General features: G+C 47.2%; 2 protein-coding genes across 2 annotated transcripts in view; one reads left to right on the forward strand and one right to left on the reverse strand.

Annotated features, from left to right (window-relative positions):
* LOC128149890 (calpain-2 catalytic subunit) overlaps positions 1-13,079 on the reverse strand; it is a 28,849-nt gene extending 15,770 nt beyond the window's left edge. Inside the window, exons 1-5 of the mRNA XM_052805436.1 lie at positions 12,843-13,079; positions 11,990-12,059; positions 3,303-3,421; positions 2,780-2,913; positions 1,733-1,901 (exon numbers count right to left, since the gene is read on the reverse strand). Of these exons, the coding sequence (XP_052661396.1) occupies positions 1,733-1,901; positions 2,780-2,913; positions 3,303-3,421; positions 11,990-12,059; positions 12,843-13,079 (729 nt within the window). The remainder of the gene's footprint in view (positions 1-1,732; positions 1,902-2,779; positions 2,914-3,302; positions 3,422-11,989; positions 12,060-12,842) is intronic.
* A 6,611-nt stretch (positions 13,080-19,690) lies between these two features.
* The window catches only part of CAPN8 (calpain 8), a 31,182-nt gene continuing 26,846 nt past the window's right edge, over positions 19,691-24,026 (forward strand). The window contains exons 1-2 of the mRNA XM_052805840.1: positions 19,691-19,960; positions 23,298-23,367. Coding sequence (XP_052661800.1) covers positions 19,724-19,960; positions 23,298-23,367 — 307 coding nt within the window. The 5' untranslated portion in view covers positions 19,691-19,723. The remainder of the gene's footprint in view (positions 19,961-23,297; positions 23,368-24,026) is intronic.

Here is a 24,026-nt window from a genome sequence, read left to right on the forward strand (position 1 = left end):
GGCTCTGAAACACTTAGTGTGGTGCATCCCCTCTTGTGCATCTCCAAACGCTGTACAAAGGGGATACACGCGATGAACTCTGCGTTCTCAAGGGGCCCAGAGGAATGCAGGGGGTGACTGGTCTGAGGCTGCCCACCAGGGATCACACCCAGGTCCAGCAAGCCCCAGCGCTTTGCTTAGAGGTCAAAAGACCCCCTTCAGCTCCACAGCGGGGTGGGATGTTCCCCCCCCTTTCCCCAGCACCGCCACCCTAGGACCTGCCATGCAGGGGTGCAAGGGAAAAGGCTGCACTTTGGATGCCATTCATACCTGAAGGCCTATCACCTTCTCACTTTTTCAGGGCCATTACAATACTCGGACAGTCTGGCCTATAAACACGGCAGAGAAAAGTCACTTCTTGCTAGAAAGTGACTGCTTGACATCTTGCTGTAATAACACTTAACCCTCTATGGAACGTATGGTTGTCATTGCCTTCCCACCATTTCAGAAAGTGTGTGATCTTTAAACAAGCATATTTGAAGCTTCAAAGGAGAGGGTGGGATCAAGCAGGCAGGATTCCTGCTGTCAATTCATGCCCTATTACTGCCCCACAGCGCACTCTCCAAGTAATGCTTAACCTCTGCGTCCCTATTTCTCTTACAGAAGAGAAGGGAAGATTTTACAGGATTTTTTCAAAGGCTAAACTCATTAATAATCAGTTTACAATATAGAAAGTGTCAGCATTTACCAACAACAGAATATATTTACTCTCCCTCACCCCCAATAAGAGATTTGTATCATTCTGGGGCAAAAACCCAGATGTCAGATTCTTATCTAAATGCAAACGAGTAAAACAGGCCTCCAAAGTGCTGCGAAGTCGCACGCTGACATTAACCAAGTACTTTTCCTGCTGTGAAGCTTTCCTCTCCTGTGACTCTGATTTAACTTAAAAAATGGGAGGAAACATTTGAATTTGTACTATGAATGGAGTTCTTGTAAACAGTTTACCTTCCCTTTAGACATAACTAAGATGTAATCTCATTTGGGAGTAGGGTGATTATCACAATAACAATACTTAGACTCATTTCAGTAAGGCTAAAAGCGATGCTGAATCCTTGCAGGCAAGGCCAAAGCGCCTCTTTTCCTTCTCGTACAGGTTCAGCTTTTGACAACATGTTTTGCCATAAAGCCTTTTAAAGGCCTGGCAACAGTCCGAGCCTCCCCGCTTCAAGAACAGAGCCCAGATTTTTTGGGAACATTTTGGTACAATTTGTGCAACAAACAGGCTACAGCAAGGATGGAGGTTACCACCTCTGAGCATCTGACTGCAGGAGCCATTAGCAGCAGCTTTCTGTCCAAACCTACTCAGCCCGTACCAACCTGCAGCCAAGCTACAGGCTTTCTTAAGAACAAAGATGTATATCAGGACCCCTAATGAGTGCCCTGTATGATTCGGTATCATGAACCTATGAAACAGCAAAAGCTCTAGGTCTTGAGGAAGAAACACAAGGGAGGCAACGAGCTTTTACACATGAACTAATGAAGTCTACATTTCAACCTAACCCCCAGAAGAGCATGCGCCTGGGTCACACTCTTGGGTCAAATTCTCCAGACACAAGGTAGAGCAGAGAACCGTAGGCAGAGGGGACCAGCATCCTTTGTGCACCTCCTGCAGATGGAGCAAGGGTCCACCCTCCAGCTGCCCACATGCACCGCAAGAGCCGAGTGTCCAGCAATAAGCCCGCTAACTCACATCAATGGAGCAGCCAAGGAGAGAGCCTTTCTGAAGTGCCTTCTGAATGATTTTGAAGAGGTTGGGTGGTGCCTTCTGCAGCTCATACCATTCTGCAATTCCACCGGTGAAGTCCTCAAAGCCTTCAGTGGTGGTGCCACCAGAGAGAGACTCATACGATCCGTTCAGCCTGCACAAAATGACACACACACACACAACCATCAGGCTCCCTATTTTCCTCTTCTCACACACACCATCAGCAGGTTCCCCATTCTCCTCTTCTCTTGGAGAGAGGCACTCAGTTTGGCAACTGTCACAGCATTTCTGCTTTCAACAGCACCACACCAGCTACAAATGTGCCCTCCATTCAGCTTTGCTTCTTAGACCTCTGTACTTGCAGAGCCCAGCACAGTCTTAGACGATCATGTATACAGGTTGCAGGTTCAGTCATACCAATGACAAAACTCATGAACGCTATTTGAAGAAAAAAATAATATTAACACAATCAAGACTAAACAATTTGCCTCTCTAGTTCCACATAGTCTTTTAATCCCTTTAACAATTACGGATCTTATTTTCAGCTGATCTAAATTAGCTCAGTTTCTTAAGTCAATTGAAATTAGTAATGTTAGATGGCAGAATTCCTCCCTGGCCATCCCCAAATTGGAAATTCAGTTTTGAGCATCTTCACCTTGAACAGAGACCTAGGCACAGGGACTGGCGTGCTTTACATGCTGAAGCACTGCTGGTGCAAGCCCTCACAGGTGTGAGAGCACGTGAAACAGAGCTTCCCAGACCCCAGTGACAGGAGACAGCACTCTAACCTTGCCATGAGATGCAAGAGCTATTTTTCCTGGCTAGCAGCAAAGCCAGTCCATTTGGCTACTTGTCTTTAGCACCTGTCAGCAAAGCTTTACTAAAGCAGCCATTGTGGGATACCCCAGGAGTTGTAAAGGCTAATAATTAGGCTGACATTTTAAATGCATAGTATCCGTGCAGTTGAGGATGCTACAGGGAAGCAGAGGCATTGGGAGATTTGAGGGGGGTGAAAGCCTGGCCTCGACTCACTTGGCGTAGGCCTTCTCCAGCAGCGCGCTCCAGAACTCGCTGCCCTCGGCCGAGTGCACGAAGAGCAGCTCCCCGTTCTTGGTGGGCAGCCTGTCGTCCACCACGACGTCCACCCACTCCCCGTACTGCCAGAACTGCAAAGAGAGCACAGACATGTCGTCACTGCCCCACGCTGTGCACTCAGGTCACCAGGATGTTTATCTGCTAACGCCAATTTCCTAGAGGAAAAATCAATCCCCTGCACAGCCAGCTTCGCCCACCCTGTTCGGGGATGCACGTCCTCAGCTGGATCTGCTGATGGAGGAAGGACCACAGAGACAGCCCCTGCTCCCAGCTCTTTGGTTAGTGGTCGCCTTCCTTCCACCACCATCACCCTTCTTGGATGTTGCTGTTTTTCTGTCTGGCTCTTTGATGTCCCTCAAAGTGCTCCAGGAAACACCACACACGTAGACATAGCCAGCTACACCAGCTCCTGGCCAACAGCACTGGGCGGGGGGGGGGGGGAAGGCTGTTTTCCACATACCTGGAAGTGGAAAATTCCTGCATATCTATCCTGGAAGCTCTGGTCTTTGGGAACAACACGGGCCAGAATTTCTTCATTCAGGGTGAGAGAGGCAATAGCGGCCAAGAGCCAACAGTCCCCTGTAAAAAAAAAAGAAAGAAAAAAAAGGAACAGTGTCATCTTTATTATTCAAACTTCATTTGTTAGTTTCTGTACTGCATAGGGATTGTGCATTATAACCAATAATCACCTCAGCTGTGATGAAATGATCCCTCCCGTCACTACCTCTAAGGCAGATCAAATGTATGTACACAAATACCTGCCATTTCCAGGCAAGTGTTGAACTTTCTCAAGAACAAAGTAATTAAAAAAAAAAAAAGTAAAAGCAGGCTTTTTATGATCTACCAACACAGTTATCACCCATGCTGGGACTATTTGAAGGAAAACTTAATATTCAATTGAGTGTCTACAGATTAGGAAACAGCATGGGGAAAATGCAAAGAGCAGGGCCTGTGGGCACACGCAGGTACTCAGGGGTGCAGTTCCTCCTCAAAAGGCTGGTGTTTTATCAAGCATAGGCTGTTTTCCTTTCCCTCCTCCACATTTAATAAATGCCTGTTGATTTGCCATCCAGAGACCTATCCGGTGGACAAGCTCCCTTTAAGGTCTCTTGCCAGCTTCCTACCAAATAGGAGCATCTTTCACCTTTTACATCTCTGGAGGGTCTTGCTAGAGGCCTCTCTGTTTAGTCCCACATCTTGTTGTTATAGTAACTCACAGAATTAACTCACAAGGTTGACAAAACTTAACAATTTTGAAATAGTTGATATGAAGAAATCCATTACCTTGGAGACGCTGCTATGCGATCATGTAAACTTAAGATAAGTAGAGCTAGAATATGTGCTGTACGTATAACCAAGAATGTATTATTCATTAGGAATAGATAACAGTAGATTAGTCAATGCTGGATGAGAATCAAGTAAATACCCTGTCCTTGCCTTACCTTGCTTAATTTTAATACTAAAATCAAGACCCTCTTGTACATAATGACTATGTAAATGTGAGTCCACCTTAGTATAATGAACTGGACAAGAGCATGACATGCTCAGAAGACCTTTTCACTATGTAAGTTTGTGTAGCCTATCACAATTTTTGTTGTATGTCTTGCCCTGTAACATAATTGTATAAAAATGTCAACCTTTCTTTCTAAAGGTGTGCAGGTATTTGGAGACCTGGCACACTATACTGCAGTATAGCAATAAAGACAAATATCTCGACTCGATGTGTTGACTGGCTTTTTGCACATCGGGTAAAAGAACCCAGCTTTTGGGACAACATCGTCTCTGGCACTAGTCACCAGAGAGTCGGGGAAGGTCTGAAGGCAGGCACTGTTCCCCAGTCCCACACACCTCTTCACCCTTCCTGGGATGGGGCCAACGTACACCGAGACTGCATGCCACAGCCCCAGGGCCCAGGCCGTCTGGATAGGATTTTTCCACACCATCTCCTACCAAGCAGAGGGAGGAGAAGACCACAACTATATAAACATTACCTCTATATAAACATACCTTTTTGTAATTATTTTCAGAAACCAGTCTGTCTTTAACAGAGTGGTTACCTTTCTGCTCAGCCATGGGCCTCCTGCAGCTCATTAGCAAAGTGATTAGAGATTTAAAGACCCAGCTGATGCCCCGACTCCCACAGCCCAACACAAAACTCCTTGTTACCATTACCAGATCTGCTGTTGCCTTGCTTTGTGAACACAGGAAAGCTGGTATTACACATCAGATCCCACAAAATGGTCCTGCAGCATGTGTAGGATTGCAGGTTCAAGAAACATGAACCAGCTGCAGCTGCTAGCAAGTCAGAGGCCAGCAAAGCAGTGGTCTCTATACAGCCAGCTCTCTCCTATAGGAAAAGGGTCACAAGCTCACAGGTGAGAAGCTGGGATTCAAATGGGAGAAAGTCTCGGGGAGAGTTAACTCTAAAGCAGCTCTCAGACCCGAATCCATCACCACTCAGATAGCAGTAGGAGGAACACAGACAACGTGCAACTCCCTCCAGGATGCTCGATGCTTTTCACAGCTGATCCCCAGCAGCAGCTCTACGAATGACATCTGTCCCAGGGCCCTTTTCGCATCTCACAAAAGGTAGAAGATTTGAAATTGCAGAGTAATTTCAAAACCTGAGATGCTTTTACTATTTCATAACCTAGAGGGGAAGAACCAAACATAAAACTTTCCCCTCGGCCCTGCCTCCGGCTGCTTGTACTGCAATGGAGAAATTGTCACGTCAGAGAAGTTTTTCAAACAGGAAAGTCACCTTGCTATTCTCCTGTGACAGATTATGAAGCAACGAGGATGTTCCCCTCCCTCCTCTGCGACAGCACATCCATCTCACCCTGCAAAATGGCAACTCGTACAGCCTCCTTCGTGGCATTTGAGACCCTCTTCCCTGGAAGCTCTGCACCCTCTGGTGCCGTGGTGCATTCAGAGGCACCACCAAGCACAGCAAATGTGCTTGCTAGAAAAGAGATTGGGGTCAGAAGATACTAAGAGACATTTTTAGATGGGCTAATCTACAACTAACAGTATGATCCTCTGTCCCCCAGCTGCGCGAGGGCTTTAGCAGCTACCTTTCACAGCAACTTTCTTTACAGAGGACGATGTTAAAGGGGTACGCAAACAAAGCCTTTGGTCAAAAGGCAACAACAGGACTTCAACTTCAGTTCAGCTTACATCTGTGCTCTCCCATATACAGCCTGCCTGCACAAAGTTATTTTTGTGGTTTGTTTTTGGTTTTTTTTGTTTTTTTTTGGTTTTTTTTTTTTTTTTTTTTACCAAGGGAGTTTTCAAGCAAACCTGGCAACATGGTAATCTCCTGGGAGAGACTGCCCAGAGATACCTTCTGTATGGAGGATCCCTGTTTTTATTAAGTCTCTAAAACAGGTAGTTTCTGAACACAAGTTGGGGTTCTTCCAAGTCCAAGGGACGACTACTGGCTAGAGAACAGCCCTGGCACTTTGACTGGGGCTCTTTTGGGGTCAGGCTGAATTAACACCATACTACCTCTCAATTAATATCATAGTGTCTCCACTCCTTCCTCCTTAACTTGTTTTTCTCCCACTGGCACTCATCACACAGCAAGTCAATTCACTAACCCAGACAAAAAAGTCTTTCTGTCGCCTTACTGAGTTAAAAGAGGTCATAGCTTGTGACAGGACTCTTCTGGGTCAAGAGAGCAGTGGGTTGTTATGTATTTGGCAGTAGAAATATTGTATGTCAGAGACATTGTGAGAAAAGGGGATGGATGTAAATACACATGTGCACTGGACCAGCACACACCACAGGAGAGCTGGGCACGCTCCATCAACACCCCAGCACTGCACACAGGTGGATAACCCTTGGCCTCCCCCATAAATATTCCTCTTCTAGCACCCAGGAACCACTGGGTGTTTAAGACCAACAAAATCCTAAAAGGAAAAGAGCAGGGATCCTAATTCTCCCTGTTGTGCCGCTGTGTTCCTGCTCCAGCAGGAACAATCATTCACAGCTGGGAAAAGTTAGCAAGCCTTAGCGAGACTTTTAACTTCTAACAAACTGCAAATCTCAAAGAATCCTGAACACTGGGAACAGGCATGGGACAAGTCACAAATACACAAACTGCTGATAGGTTAACCGGTCTCATCTCAGCATAGAGGCCACATAACTGATAACCCACAGACAGGTGCCTGTCCAAGCAGCAGAACAACCCTGGCACACATCCCACTCTCTGCAAGGCTTTTACAGACAAACATGCACAACTTGGAGTCTCTGGCATCTCAGACCTACACCAGCTAGACTAAAGCCGGTACAGATATGCTTACCCAGACTACTAGGATGCCTTCACGTGGTTAGGTAGATCCATGCTCTCATTCAGACTAAATTAGATAAACCCAGAAAGCAAGCAACTCAGCCTGCTCAGTACCGCTGTGCTAGTCCTAAGGCACAGCTGGGTAAAACCATACAGCTCTTGGCCTCTACAACAAAGCTGCAGGCAGAGCTGAAGGCACTTTGTGCATGCTCTATCGGGTGGGTGGACACAGCTGGAGGAACACCCTACACCCTTTGTTCGCAGTCAGCTGTGGAGGTGTTTTTCCTCTCAATTGCTCAACCTGCACCATAAACCAGAGTTCATGTTCCACAGCCTTACTCGACCAGGCAAACTGGACCACTCCAAGAGAACCCCAGAGCATCTGACATTGGTGTTACCAACCTCAGAAAAACCGTGCTGATTTAACTTAGCAGCCACTCTGGCTCAGAGGGCAGCTGTCCCACCATTCTTCCAAAGAAATATTAGCATATCTATTCCATAAACAAGGCAGGGGCTGGGCAGGCAGAGGGCCGCATAGAAAGAGTAAATGAACAACTCAACATGACCACAGTAGCTCAGGAAGCCTTGGTCAAGAAGCTGCTCAGGCATCTAGATTAAGAGCATACAACCTTTAATGCTATAATACATCTTTGAGTCAGATTTCCCCTGTAGATAAGAAGCTCTGAAGTTCAAGGAGGAGAAACTCCCCCCAGAGGACCTCCAGGCCCATAAGCAGAGTTTATAAAGAATTTCCTTTACTCTGTAGCTGTCCTATCAAGGCAGACATGAAGAGAAAGAAACAGCAGACTTTGTTGTAAAATCTCTCTGTTGAACTTTATACTGGTTTCTAAGAAGAATTTGGAGTCAGAGGAACATAGATCTTAACTTGGACAACTCTGGGCAAGGTCTTCTTGAGGTGAAAAGGCAGATGCAGCATATATGGGAGATGCACCACCCTTTGGTTTCCACATTTAGAAGTGCTCAACAGTCAGGATATCATCTCTCCCTTTCTGAACAGTCATCACTAAAAGTAGACCTGATAATTCAAAGCCTGGATGAGAACAGAGCTTGTGATAACACCTGGAGTTTTAGCCTGCACTAAGTAAGCCTGAGCAGGGTCTTTACCAAATCGTCTTAACTATAAGAACTGGTACTTTTGTAAGGCTCTTGACAGTGACTTTCCTTTGACAGAGAGGGAAAGTCCAAGAGGAGGCTAACAGACAGGTTACTTATATGAAGAATTTGAAAGGAGCATTAGCAAGGCTAGGTTAATCATGGAGAATTTTTGTAGATGCACAATACGATAGGCAGAACAAGGTTATCAGAAAAGGGAATATTAACAGGCTGAGTTTATTTATATTAACAAGAAGTACTATTTTTTCCTGTTGTGCTTCCTTTTTGCTGCTACCAATGTTTTATTTATTTCCATCTCTGCATTTACCTAATCTCCAGCTATAAACAAGAATGTTACAAGAAATGTAATTGCAAGGCAAGTGTAAATAGCCATAAGGGCTTAAAACTGGCCATTCTGGAGAGCAAAGACAAGCAAAGCATCCTCATGAAGCACCTGGAGGGCTGTAAGCAAAAGGCAGCTCCTCTGCTCCCTGCACAGCCCATGTAAGGGTATGGGAAAAATGTACATTCAGCCAATCACAGACATGTCATTATTTTAACACACTCATAGCTACAGGTTAACAACTACTGAATGTATTTGTATTAATACCATGGGACTCCTGGAATTTTTCTGGTTAGAAACATGAGGCTGTGGCAACCCACTTACAGTAGAGTGGTTGCCAGCGTGGGAAAACCAGGCATCTAATTTTCTAAATTCATTCTATTCGATTCATTATTTTTCCACACGTTTTTATGTAAGGAGGAGACACCAGTGTCTGAACAGCAGAAGAGAGATACCGCGCAGTGTACGCCCCAGTGTTGTGATACCATGGTGACATCCCCTCCAAAGAAGGCGGTTAAGGGTGAATAAGCTTCCTCTCCCCAGTGGCTTTGGTTCCTCCCCTCTGCTGTAATGAGTCACCACATCCCATGTGCTGCGGTTCTGAGCCAAATACCATCATTGACTTCAGATCTGATACTGCAAAACTAACTCTAAATACTCTCCCTTAAAAGTTTTTCCTAAAAAGCAACAAAACCAGAATAAAGGATAATCCAAAGCCCAAGGGGTAGATTTGTGGTGTCCGAAGAAACTAACGAACTGTCGCCTTGGTGAGGCGACAATCTTTTCTGTGCTGATGACCAGCTGTGCCTTTTATGCATCGTCGTATTGTATAGTTCAGGTCAAAAACGATGAAACAAATTTATAGGCCTCATCTGGCCCACAGACCAAAGACTCTTGGGCTAAAAGGAACATCTGTACCACCGCTCATTAGCCAAGCTGTTCGGTTACACATCCCCTGCCACGAAGCCTGTTGCAGCAGCGATAGGTATGTCTGCTTTGGACACCTCATCTGTCCCTGTGGTATTCGAAGATGTTCTGAACGGCTTAGCACAGCAATGAAACTCCACGTGGGCACAGGTCTGTTGCTTTTTGACCAAGCCTTTTGGGGAATAAACAGATGACAAAAGCTTCCTACAGAAAAAAGCAACATAATAAAAAGCACAGGTTTCCAAAAGCACCTGACATCTTCCAGTGCAACCTTTGTGACATCCCCAAATGTGATGTCATCGGGATGGGAAATCAGTGTCAGCACACAAAGTTCAAGTAAATGGAAGCTTAAGCAAATGTATCAACACAAATGGTGGTGTCAGAGGAGGCAGTTGCAAAAAAAAAAAAAAAAAAAAAAGGCATTTGTACACCACATCTGGTACATCTGCTATCTGAAAAGCAGAGATTCAATACAGACAGGCTCTTAGTAACTCAATGACTATACAGAGAAAAGATCAATAGCATCTAATTTTTAATCAACCCCTAAACAGTCACACAATACCAAAATCCTGCCCAGATTCATAGGAAGACAGTGGGGCGAGTCATAGCAGTAGTTAGCCATGGTGAAAACAGTAATACAAACAAGAACACTAATAACCTCCTATTCAAATGTTGTTTCAGGAGGTAGAATAATAGCAGCTGTGAGTCAATGTGTATCCTTTGGTGGTACCCTATAACCTCATGAGAACATCTGACTGGTCTAAAGACCACTAAGGCAACAAATGCTTTCATCCATTTAAAAAAAAGGTTTGGCATTAGCAACAGCAACTCCACAACGTGAAAACCAAGTTACAAATCTTTCATTACAGTGCTCTTGCTGCCACAACATCTGGATAGAAAAGCTAGGAGTCTGCAGAAAGCAACTAAGTGCCTTCAGAAACGAGCATCTATGCAAAACGCCAGCTGTTGAAATGGCATTACAATAAACAGTCATTTCACATCGAACTACTCATTAGCTGTGAACTCTCACAATAAAAAAAAAAAAAAAGAGAGAGAGAGAGAGGACAAATGTCTGGCATGTGTGTTAAGCACTGGGACATGCCCGATGTCAAAGCAGTCGTGGTGGGAGACGTGATATTGGGCAGAGAGAGAACACACGAAGGAAGCTGGTGACATACCAAGGACTTCACCGATGACACAATAGAGCCTAATCCATGCTGCAGACGATATTGGGGCATGAGGAGAGCTAAATTAACAATCTAAGTATTTTTTATTGTCAGGGTTTTTTTGGTTTTTTGTTTTGTTTTGTTTTTTTTTTTACACAAATTGTATCTAGTTGTTAAAGCACCAACCTGAATAACTCCTGAAAGAAAAAATAAGCACAAAACATGTGAAATAAGCTTCCCTATCCATTATATTTTTGGACATGAAAACACAAATAGTAGCAGCTGGACTAGAAACTAAGAAGCTACAACATGGCTAATATATTATGCTGATTAAAAGCAAACAAACAGAACTTCGTTCCTTTGCCAACCCCGCTGCAAAAGCGCAACACACAGCACCTATTCGTCATGTTTCCCTACACTGAGAGCTTCTCCTCAACCACGTTATCAGTCTAATCTAAAACACTCTCCCTATAGTTATGGAATAAATAGGAACCTCACTGCTTCCACTTCAGCTTATTTCCTCTCACGTCCCCACAGCTGCCCTCCTCACCAGCCTCCACACTGGGAGGAGAGGCACAGAGACACTCGCCTAAAACCCCTTCTGGCAGGCAAGGCAGGAGAGGCTTCGAGACCGGGATGGCTGCGCATGCACAGCCCGGTTAAGCCACCCGCTTCCCATTGTTCCCCGGGGCTTCCCTGCAGCTCCAGGGGCTCCTCCGGAGTGGCAGACCCAGGGGCTGCCATTGCACAAACTTAGTGACAGCCATGGCAAAAGCAGAGGGCTCACAGGCTGGCCCATCCCTCCCGAAATACCCCAGTTTTGTTTTCCTCGAGAGCTGGTGAGCGGCTGGGAATCCCTCCGTATAACTGGTTTTCTCTGTACTGCATCTTTCCAGGTTTCAGGGATTCCCTCCTGCTCGGCAGCACTCTCCCACTGGGGAAAGAAACACCCTGCTATGCACTCAACTGCTTTTCTAAGCAGACTGTTAAAGGCAAAAATTAGTCAAGTTACTCCCAGGCACACGGATGCAGACATGAAAGGAACCGGTAGCAACCAGAAAAGCCATCAGGAAACCAGTCTGTGTCACCCGTGCTCGGTGCACAGAGCAAGGCTGTGCTCAGTGGCCAAACACACATCGTCCCTACCTGCAGCTGCCGAGGAAAGGCAAGAAAGATCTGATTTGATATGAAGAGAGGTGGTAGGATGCAAAAGGATATATTTATAGAGTGAGTTACAGCCTAGTATAAACTGTGGTGTCCTGCCGCAGCGCCTGAACGGAAAACTCGGCTTTCTGCCTCCACCTTACCTAAGGCCCCTTGGCAGATGTCTGTGCGAGTGGCTCCGCTGGCTACGAACTGGGGGCTGGAACACAGCTCCTGGGAACAAAACAAGCCTTGCATTACATATATCCGCAAGTAAGGAAGGGAACGAGGCCCCACTTGCAGCAAATTTAAACAAGCGATTGACCGCAGCAGACGAACAGCACAGAGATGGAGCAGGTCAGGAACGAGTGTGGGCACCAGACACGCTAAGCGCGGTGAGAACAGGAGCTGGTGACCGAAGCTTGTGGGCAGCCATCTCACTTCACAGGACGCGCCAGGAGGTCCACTGCGTTTTTACACACGTGCACACACCGCTCTGCTATTACCTCCCCGCCACTGACTACGTCAGGGTCTTTCCGAAACGCCTAGGCACCCCGGAGTCCATCCGACCCCACGGCTCCCGTGGGAGGTCTTGTGAAGGAAACCTCCACGTCGCGCTCAGCTCATCTCTCTGCTAAGGGAAAGAGTTATCCACAGCGACAGCCCCGAGCGCTACCCAAAGCAAGCAGTTTGTCTGCACGGAGAATTCAGGCCGTGAACGGCTTTTCTGCCTTTTTTTTTTTGTTGTTGTTTTCCAGATGGAGCCCGTTACCCCGCCGGCCCACACCCCGGGCAAAGGGACATCCCCAGTGCTCTGGGCAGCCGCGGCCTCGCAAAAACGGGCGCACCGGGATTCTGCAGCCGCCCGGGGAGAAACGGGCCTCCGGGGTGGGGGGCGGACAGGGAGAAGGGGGAGCGCAAACAGCACACGCACGGCCCCCGCAGAATTAAATCAAACCCAATTTAAGGCGGGGATGCTACCGGGACACCCCCCCCCAGCCCCCGCCGCCCTCGTACCGTGGGTCTGCGCCAGACGACGCCCTGCGTCTTGTAGGAGCTGGGCCCCAGCTCCCGGTAGCCGAGGGCGGTGGGGCCGGCGGGGAAGGAGGGGTCCTGGAAGAGCCGCCCCTCCTGCAGGCACTCCTGCCGCAGGGCCCCGAAGTCCTGGCCCAGGTAGGGGACGGCGCGGTCGTGCCGCCCCGCGCCCAGCGCCGCCGCCCGCTCCTTCGCCACCGCCGCCGCCATCCCCGACATCGCCCGCCGCCGCCCCGCCCCGGCCCCGCCCGGTCTGACATCCGACATCCCCCCCCCGGCGGGTGTCACAAGTACCGTCGGTGCTCAGCCCCGCAGACCCCCCCCCCGGTTTGCTCGGGTCCCTCTGCACCGGGAGTCACCCGCACCCCCTCCGAGTCACTTGCCGGCCGGTCTCCCTCTCTGTTCCCCCGGGACCCGAATGGAAGCCCGTCTCCCTCGCAGCTGGGCACCTCATTGGCTTCGCGCCTGCACCAGCCCTGGCTCCTGTATTGCCACACGCATTCATCAATTAAAAAAAAAAAATTAAAAAAAAAAAAAATCAATATTTCCTATGTAAACCCCAGAAGTATCCATGTCCAAACCTGTAAGCTTAGAAAAAAGTCAAAGGAGGGGGAAAAAAACTAATATGGCTCAAAACCTAATACGATACATATGTACCCTGTAGTCATCCTGTTAACAATCTTGAACGCTGCATGCAACAGAAATCATTTACAGCTTGATTTGCTGGTGGTAACCAAAGCATGTGTTGCTGTCACCGCTGGCATGAACCCATCTGCACCCCCTGTTCAGCCCAAGCCGCATGCAACGAGTTCCCCCCCCAAGCACGCACCCCCGCCGGGCGGTACGGGAAAAGGAGCGTCTCCGTTTTGGTGGTGTGCTGCTGCCAAGGATGGCTGAAATGCCGCTGCTGGCACCCACGTAGTACGGCATTCCTCCAAGGGGGAATTCAAACCATTTGTTTCATATTTTAGGCCTGACTCAGGACATGCTGGGCACCAGCAGCATTCCCCAGGTGGCGGTGCAGAGGCTGATAGCCCTTAGTGCTGCACCCACCGCCTGCGCTGGCTGTCCAGCTGCCTCAGAAGGAGGCACCTCCTTTTGTGGGTCATATCCCAAGACCTGGATGCACTAAACTCTTGTTTGGAGCCATCCTATCTGACTAAAATGAACATTATTGTTTGAAAAATGTCTAAAGAATCATAAAACACCCAGCTATACCATTTGCTGAGATGTGCTGGGAAGTTTTCCTTGAAAATCACAAATCAGAAGTTTTTCTTCATTGCTGATACATGGTGCCTCAATGCACTGGGAAACACTGTCCATTTGCTTTGTGGTTTTGGACTTTAGTCACTTAAGACTCCTCTGCCTGTACTCAGCACAGGTCCTACTTACACAGTTAGGTGGGAAGCCATTGCTATTAAGTAGGAAAACAAGATAAGCATTGCCCATTCAATTCACGATGTAGCAGAGGAAGCCCCCAAAATCTTTTTGAATTCAGATATGAGAGTGGTATGAGCCGCTCCAGCCAGCAATGTCTGTGTAGATCATGGCCACGCAAGGGAGCAGTCCTGATGTCACCTGTGAGGTTGTCCAAATCTGGCCAGGCACAGACCAACTTTGCTCTGCTTTGAAGGTGTCTCCTCTTCCTCAGGGGTCAGAGGGGCTCTCTTAATAAAAAGAATAATGGTATTTTTAGCAGAAGATTGAGGCATGTGGGAAATCAATCACACATGGAGAACTGGAAGTAGATCAAGTAATGTTACGTGCCGTAAGCGCTCTCTGAACAGAGCTGGTACATACTGTGTGCACTTAATTACCGGTATGCCATTAGCCAAGGTCTCCAGCATGGCTGTGCTGAAGCTCTACCAGGACACAGTATGTCACCGGAGGATGGTTTTGCTTGACTGTTTTGATTCATTAAGCACTGCTGAATTATCTTGCAGGGAAGGCGGCCATCTGCTGAACCAGGAGACAAGAGACAACAGCCCCCCCCCACCTGGGAGTTTAACTCACAACGAGCTGTGTTCCACCCTGACGTGACAGATCGGGTAGCTGGAGAGCGGCTCAAACGGCGTGCGTTTGGCTCCACGCAGTGGTTCCAATCTGTACAGCTGCCACAGATCAGACTTCCCTGATTTTTCAAGAGTCCCAGTAAAAAGAAACCGGTGTCAGTTTGAAGCAGTGGTTTTCACTGGCCCACAAGAGCGGTTTTGGTTTGTGAACTCCTCTAGCCACTTTCCAGTGGATGCAGAAGTTTAAGGTGGGTTGAAATTTGTCATATAATCACTTTGCTTTTCTTAGTCATCTCCCCTCATCCCATAGATGATATTCACAGACCACTCTAGGGGTCTGCTGGCAGCGTGCCGACAGCCTCTGCTTGGACAACGATCAAGAAGATCAAGTGTGTACAAACATGTTATATGGCCGTTCTCTGCATTCAGAGTTGCCAGAGTTTTCTTAGACTCTCTGCAGTGGGATGGGGGTTGAGGCAGGGCCAAGTAGAAAAGGAGAACAACAGAAGGGAGCAAAGCCAGAAGGAAAGCAAGCCAGCAAGGATTCAAGTAGGTGGTGGGAGAGGTACCTGGGACAATGCAGAGAATATTTGCCACCATGGCTTGTTAGAGTGCTCCCAACCATATAGGGGCTGCACTGTCCCAGGTGGTTTGATGAGAGACAAGGATATGTTAGCATCATACAGGATTTCACTTATTATGTGGGAAGTTGGCCGTACCAGCAGTCATCTGAACAGCCTACCCACAAAGTCCTCTGCAGCCAGGTAAGTCAACAAGTCAGCTGCTTCCAGCCCAGCAGCAGATGTGGACTTGAGTCCACAGCTGGAGGGAAGGAAGTTCTTTTGAGCACTACACGAGCCAGTCCCTTGGTCTTCTACATGCTCACACAATATGCCCATTTTCTTTTAAGAAAGAGGTAATTGCAATTGTCTGTGAGACCAGTGTAATGGCCCTAGGTAAAATAGCAGCCGCAGGAATATTTACACACTCATGTCCCCCTAAAACTAGGCAACTTCAGAAAGAAAAAGAAATTTGACTTTTTCTTAAGCTCTCTGCACAGCTGCAACTGTTCAAAAAAAGTCACTAACTCTCACATTTCACAAGCAAAGTGGTTTCAGCTGTTGCTGCAGCATCTCATGCTGGTTGCTGATAAGAACCATCCAGCTGCCACTAGCAGCCTGGAGTCCCAGGTAGGACGGGCTTCTCCTTCCCTATGCCCACACGCAGCAGTTGTGAGCAGCTCAGTGCTGCTCTGCCTTCCAGCATCCCTCTCACTCATGTGCCCTCCACTATACGCAGATATTGGGGGAACAACGGGGAGCAGCTGGCCAACCACCCACAATGGGGGAAACGGGGCCACGCACCTGCTGGGCTCCTGCCCTCCTCCCCAGGAGCTGCCCTGTCCTCACCAGGATGAGGGCGGCTTCCCAGAGGGGGATTGCAGCAGCGGTGGTGATGTTTCACAAGGAAGGGAATTGCATTCGCCTCTGGAGCTGGGATATGGAGAGGGACTGAGCTTTCCTCATCAGCGCAAGGCTGGCTGCAGCCCTGGCCAACGCAGTGAAAGGTGGCAGAAAGACCCGGGTCATCCTGCAAAATGCAGCTGCCCTTCCCAGCTCCTTACAGTGCTGAAACACCACCTCTGGATCAGCCCGGTTGTGTCATGGAGCTTCACACCTGGGGTGCAGGTGTTGCTGCTGCAGCATGTCACCTTCCTCCTCCTCCTCAGGCACTAACAATTTTCTGGCTTTTATAAAACAAAGGAGCAGGATCATGGCTAATTTCAGATGCATTTCCCTGTAGAGAACCCACTAGGCTGCAGCTTGTAGCAACCCCTCCCTCCCCAAACATTTAGATAAAATATTGCAACCTCTAAAAGAATAATCTTACAGACAAACATTTAGGACCTCTCATAGCTCGCACTAGCCTGCCTATTAATAGTCACTGCATTTTCACAGTAGTAGGGTGGGTAGGAGCCCATACATTTAGAACCGGAGAAGGCAGGCTCTCTATATCAAGCTAATCCCTTTTCATGCTGTAGGGTCTACAATACAACTAAGCAGCTTTAATTCTCATTAGCAAAGTGCTGCAGTACAGGAGAGCCATTTAATTTCTCTCTAATGCACTACAGCAAAAATGTATCTAGAACTGCTAGATAATTGGCAGTTATTTTCTTCTAAAGATTTCCACAGATACAGAAGAGTCTCGATTTCAGGGAATTTGCAGACTCTTCTTTGAAACCAAGATGATGCATTTTCCTGGTTTATTTGGTTCTTCCCCATTTCTCTCACCCCCTTGCTATTGTCACAAAAGGGGGAGAGGGGAAGGAAAGCAGGAAGAGCCAGGCAAAAATACGCAAATCCCAGAAGGAACAAAAATCCGAATAATTGTTATAACTTTTTTTCTGCTAGCTGTTTCCCTAGGGGTTAATGCCACTTCAGCAGCAGTTTTTGAGAGTCACGGGGAACCTGAACACCCCCCCCCCATAATACAGCCGTCAGTTGTTGCTGTAGTCAACTATACAGTCATCATCTTTTCCTCTTCTTTATATCCTCTAGATGGTGCTTGTGTATCACTTTCTACACAAAATAAATCATGCTGCCACTAATCAAGTTTGGAAATGGAGTTGAAGTGCTGTAGTACAGATCACTAGGAGCAGAGGGTTGTGGTGGACACCCTGGGTGGTTACCTGGTCCAAGCCCCCACCAGAGAAAGTGGTTGTCCTCAGCCTCTTCCCAAATGTGAGATACAGGACAGAAAAAAAATCCTACGGCACATTTTTCTGGAATTTATGAAGATTAAAATCTGATTGTATTTCCTCTGTACCACACCTTAACATGGTGGTAGTGCACAAGGGTTCACCCTTTCTGTGCCCACTCGTGTCCAGTGGCAACTGGAGTTACAGAGCACACAGGACATCAAGTATATGTCTATAAAAGTACGTGGGAAACAAAAGATTCCTGATCAAACTGTCATTTCCCAAATGCCAAAGCACCATGCTTTTCCATGAACAACATTGCCAAAGCTTGCAACTTGCAGCAATCCCAACAAAATGGGAGCATGCCTCTGGACCACAGGAACAGAGGAAATTTCAGCACAAGAGGCTGGTGCAGGGAGGGAAAGCAAGCAGTGTTCTGCCTCAGGAGCAGAGAAAGTGGGTACCTCTGAGTGGGTCTATTTGTCAGGAAAAAAAATCCATCCTGGAAAGAAAAAAACCCTCCCCTCAATCCTTTATTATTCCACTCTTCACTCTGGTTCAGTACACAGACACGCCTAGAAGTACTGAAATGTAACAGAAATTAAATTCTGGCCACCCTTCTCCTTTACTCAATTTCAACAGTATTAATTTAATTTTGGGATAACCACTATAGTAATTCCCTCAGCCCAGCCTTCTCTACCTGTGCCCACCTGGAACCAACCAAGTCATTTTTGTTTCCTCTTTTGCATTCACACTCTTCAAATATTTGCAGACAAGCAACCCAGCTAGCCTCTGTTTGGACTCCTTATCTCAACAGGTTTCAGTCCTTAAAAATTCTCTCTTCCCTTCCCACCTTCTGTCTAAACTTACCAAGGGGTAATCATCAAACCTGCTCTCTGGCAAACAAAGTTACTGTTTACCCAGCTCTTAGCTGGACACGCAGTGGGCTTTGCTGGGGAAACCTGTCCATTAAATAGAAAGACAGCAGAGAGCAGCTGTGCTCCGTGGAAAATTGCTCTTGCTTCAGTTCTTGAACCTACAGACATTTGCAGCCACCTTGTCAGGGAGGTGCGCACCCCTGTGTCAGTACAAAATGGGGTTGCCAGGTTAGAAACTTGGAGGTTTTCTACTACAAGGACAGGAACCACTATTTTTTAAGGTCTAAAAAGCCTTCTGTACCCAAAGCTTTCTTTGTTTTTTTGCTTGTAAACATTTTATATGCAGGAAACGCCACTAAAAGACCGTAAATACTATGGCTAACTTCTTGCTAGCTGAGATAAGACTCCATTTTTATAGATGGGAAAGGTACAGTGACTTTTGCTCAAGGTCACACTGAAGATAGGGAGCAGAGGTTACCAGCTTGCCCTCTATCTGGTGATATAATTTTCCATTTTTAGCCTAGGACATGCTCCTGGATTGTATCCTTGCCCTCTGCAGGTCATATGGCCAAGTGGCCATCTCTAGCTCTGTCAAGTTCACACCTCTTATTGCTAATAAATTAACTCATAAAATCATACTGCTTTCAGAGTATCAAAGAGAATTTTTTTTTTTAAAAAAAGATCACTTAAGCCAGAAGTGGGTTCAACTTTTCAACTTTTTCCTGGCTTTGAAACTCAATGACGTCCCCATAGCCATGTAAGCTGTAGCAGTAGATATGCAGCTCCAGGTTTTGTGGCTATGCAACCCTCCAACAGTATAGTGTCTGATCTCAGAAGGAAGGAAAGGACTTTTAAACCATCTTCATCTGAATTTTTAAAGCACTGGATCTTAAGCCTGGCTTTCAGCACACTGAACGCACACAATCGCTTTACTTGTGTAAATAGGCACGTCTGCAAAAACACTGGTTTCCCTTGCTCCTTGTTAAAAGTGTATTTTAAAAAGGGGCAGCAAAAAAGCAAATAACGTGGCAGTAGCACAAGGCAGTGCCCACAGTCCCAGGTGCGCCAGCTGCGGCCGCTGCCAGCTCCCTGCCCACGTCTCCCGGGTACACCCCGGGTACATGTTTGCACTTCTGGTGCCTCCTCCCTCCAGGGCTGTTGGAGTGCTTGGGGCAGCCCTCAGCTCCACCTGAGCCTGCTGCCTGCCCTGTATTCATCTCCTCTTGCCCAGGAGGCAAAGACAGAGCCCTGCCGCACGCCGGGAGGGTGGGCAGGATGTCCAGGGTGGCAGCGCGGCTGTGCCAAGAAAGAGCGGCCGCGGACGGGCTCGGATCCAACAGGAATGCCATCAAGTATTTGAAGCAGGACTACGAAGCCCTGAAGCAGCAGTGCCTGCAGGCTGGCACCCTGTTCAAGGATGAGGAGTTCCCAGCCTGTCCTTCCGTACTGGGCTACCGGGACCTGGGACCGTACTCCTTCAAAACCCGGGGAATAATCTGGAAACGCCCCACGGTAAGGGTGCTTTAAAACTGCTTGTTTACTGGGTTCAGATCTAATCAAAGCCCACCTGAACATCCATGCTAAATCAGTGGTGAGCCTGAATATTCACTATTCCTGTACATTTTGGTTTTCTCTTCTATCTTGCTTTACCTCCATGGTTAGCAGAAGCAAAGTTGAAAAGGGAGTGGGGAAAAAAGAAACCAACATCTTCTAAGCCCTTTGTAAAGCAAGGAATCCTATAATTGTTTCATGGGCACCTGCTTCCTCCCTGTCTATCCCAGCTCCACAGAGCTGCAAAAGCCCCACGTGTATCCAGACAGACCTCAGGGCACCCCAGGAGCCACTGACCATCAATTTTAATGGTACCCACACCAAAGTCTTGCCACTGTGCACCCTAGGAAATCTGGCTAATACTTAAATAAAATCCTCTGCCTTGCTTCAAGCTACCTATAACAGTTAAAGAGAAACTGACTGGAACTGTTATTACCCAAATACATTGTCATGGTTTAACTCCAGCCAGCAATGAAGCACCACACAGCCACTCACTCACTCCTCCCCCCCCCCCCCCCCCAGTGGGATGGGAAGGAGAATTGGGGAAAAAAAGTAAAATTTGTGGGTTGAGATAAGAACGGTTTAATAACTAAAATATAATAATAACAACAACAACAATACTACAAATATAACAACAATAATAATAATTGTAATGAAAAGGAATATAACAAAAACAGAGAAATTAGGGCCAAGAAAAGACAAGTGAGGCACAATGCAATTGCTCGCCACCCGCTGACCGATGCCCGAGCAGCGATCGGCCGCTCCTGGCTAACCCAGTCTATATACTGAGCATGATGTTCTATGGTATGGAATATCCCTTTGGCTAGTTTGGGTCAGCTGTCCTGGCTATGCTCCTTCCCAGCTTCTTGTGCACCTGCTTGCTGGCAGAGCATGGGAAACTGAAAAATCCTTCACTTAGGATAAGCGCTACTTCGCAACAACTAAAACATCAGTGTGTTATCAACATTATTCTCACACTGAATCCAAAACACAGCACTGTACCAGCTACTAGGAAGAAAATTAACCCAGCTGAAACCAGGACATACATATATCCTATAAATGACCTTTCATTTTAAAAAAGTCATTTTCATCAGGAAAGATTAGATGCTGAATTTTTTTTTAACCACAAAATCAGGGCTTCAGAGATTTTTCCACACCTCCATTTTTCAGTCATTTGTTTCTGTCCCTACTTTGCTCCTCCTTTGTCATTTTGCCCCTCCTTGCAACATCAAGAAAAACTGAAAAACAGAGTAAGGAAGGAAAAACCCCCAAACAGCTTACCCTCCTCTGATTGGGGGAAAGGAGAACGAGAAGAAGGGAAAATTTCAAGGCTTCAATTTTTATTATTTTTTCACCTGAAAAGAAAGTAGGAAACAGAAACCTACAGGTTCAATAACTCCAAGTTTCTACCCTGGCAACCCCATTTGTCCATCAGCTCCTCACTCTGGCACCTGGATATTTCAGCAACATGTACCATGGATGTGCTTCTTGGCTTTGCCTACCCTGGGAGAAGATCAGCCTTAGAAAACTCATTAAATTAGACTCGGGCTTCTCATGCAAGAACAACATTGTGCCCATTGCAGGCAGAGACACAGTCACAAGTGTAGGGGGATAAAGAATGAATGACTGAGGGCTGAGACCCAAGAGGGTTAAATGTCCCAGCCCTGCCTGCCAGAGACCTGCCCGCGTGGGACCCCTCTGCCCTCCTGGCACTCAGCAGAGACACAAGCAGTTATGGACACTTAATCCACAAGAACTGGGATCCACTGGCTTATATCCCTATGCATGGGGCAGAGCCCAGCCCCCACTGCAAAGTGACACAAACCTCTGCTTTGCTTTCCTATGGAGGGACCTGGATCTGAGCTACTTTTACACGTTGTGGATGACTCCTGTCGGAGGTCACAGCCCTGCTCATTTCTCGGACTTTTTCAGCTGGCCAACAGGTTTCCATCTACAAACTCTGCCCACGATTGCAGGCTGATGGAATCACTGTTCACTTGCCTGCCTGCATCTGAAATAGGCAGCAGGACCCAGTGGGCAATTTGGAGGAGACCTGCTGGAGAAATGTCCCCTGCAAAATAAATATCCACTGCTAAGGTCACCCCCCACCCCCAGGCTGCGACTGCCGGTTTGCAGACAGCGAGTGTTAGACGCTCTGCCGTCAAAGACTTATCTTCTGATTTCAACAGTGGATTTACAGAAAGAGAAAAGGTGGAAACACAGTTGTGCAAAAGGTGTACGTGGCACTTGGCAGTGACTCAGAAAGGACACATGTCTAGGTGAGTAGTAACTCACATGCAGCTGAGTGCCACCGGGTGTACTGCTTTGGAGGGAGGAGAGAAAAACCAACAGAAAACCTTTTCTGTGTGGTAGGAAACCTATTCCTGACTCCTATCCACCGAGACAGCTGCGAGGCAGCTGACAGCTGGATAACCACAGAAGCAAAAAAGGACATAGCTGAGATCACACCTATTGCAAGGAGATTCACAAACCAGTTCTTCACGACATACACAAGAAATCCTGGGTTGTCCCTGTCTCCACGGGATGCTCAGAGCTGACAACTGCTGCTCTCTGGGAGAGTCAGCGACTGCCTAAGCCTTCCTCAACCCCTCTTGCCAAGTTAGGCTTCCTATAAACTGCCCCTTGCTGCCATCCAGAAGCTCGTGCAAAACGCTCAGGAGAAGGGGAAGGCTTTTGTCTCTAGAGAGACAATATTAACTTCCTAATATAGGGCATGAATTGTTGGAGGCCTCAGAGTTGGGGTAGGAGGGACAATAATTGCCATAACCTACTTGGCTGGCCCCAAGGGGCAAGGAAAAAGGGAGGGTCGCTAATAAAAATCATTGCATGGTTGGCCTTCCAGGAAGCAGGGTCAGGGTGGGGAAACATCCTCCGTGCCAGTGGCAGTGGAAACTCAGCACAGTTCCAGTGCCAAAGCCAGCAGCAAAACCACATTTGCACCGCTTGAGCCAAAACCACAGCAAGATAAAATAAGATGTAAATGCTGAGGTTGAATTTTCACCCCTGTCCCCACAGCAGCAAAAATTCTTACCAATATCACTGACAGTCTCAAGTAGCAAAGGGCTTCAGGGTTTGCCTCAAAAAAAAAAATACATGCAGTCTTCAATGTAATAAGGCAACATTGTTCTGACACCACGTTACTCAGAGGACAAAGGATGTGTTTTTTAAGAAATGTTGAAAGTGTTTAATATTTTTTGAACATTGAAACAAGGAACAAGAAGCAGGAACTTTTCAGACCAGAAAGGGTGATGCATACTTTGAAAATGTGTCTTTTCAGGAGTTATGTGCCAACCCTCAGTTTATAATCGGAGGAGCTACTCGAACAGATGTCTGCCAAGGAGAGCTGGGTACGTACAACGCTTCTGAATTTTGTTTTGGAAGAAGAAAAAAAAAAAATGAAGCTTCATTTAAAAATTCCTCATACACAGACCATTTTATTGGCTATCTCCCAGACATGGTATAGAGAGAGGCAGGTACCCAAGAAGGGGACTCACACACCAGCATTGCTGCCTGAGGCAGGGTATATATTGGCTTTTAAGAGCTATGTCAAACTTGGGAGACCCCAAACTGTCTCCTGGAGATAGGAAGATAATTATGCATTTGTGGAACAGAAGACTGGCTTGCTTTTCACCTCTTGAAACAGAGCTAGACACCAACCTAATCATGAGAGCACTTGCCCTGAAGCAAGAGAGGGGGTTTCATGCCCATCCCAGCAAGAGTGGCTCCAAAGACTGAGGGGACAAGGGACACCAGGGAGGTTTTATCCTGTAGCCTAGTCATTGGAGATTTTATTTGGAAGGCAGAGCAAGTTCTAGCCTCAGTTTCACACAAAACAAATACACAGCAGCCAAGGAGCAGAGCAGGAACTTGGTTAGTACAGGGGCTGGGGCTATGATGTGCCATCTCACGCTAAGCAGGATGGCCCATCTGCTTGCAGGCATGAGTTAGAAACAAAGACCATACCGTAAAAAATGAACGGAGCACGTAAACTTTGTAATACCACTAC

This window comes from Harpia harpyja, chromosome 13 (genome assembly GCF_026419915.1).
Source record: "Harpia harpyja isolate bHarHar1 chromosome 13, bHarHar1 primary haplotype, whole genome shotgun sequence".
NCBI lineage: Eukaryota > Metazoa > Chordata > Aves > Accipitriformes > Accipitridae > Harpia > Harpia harpyja.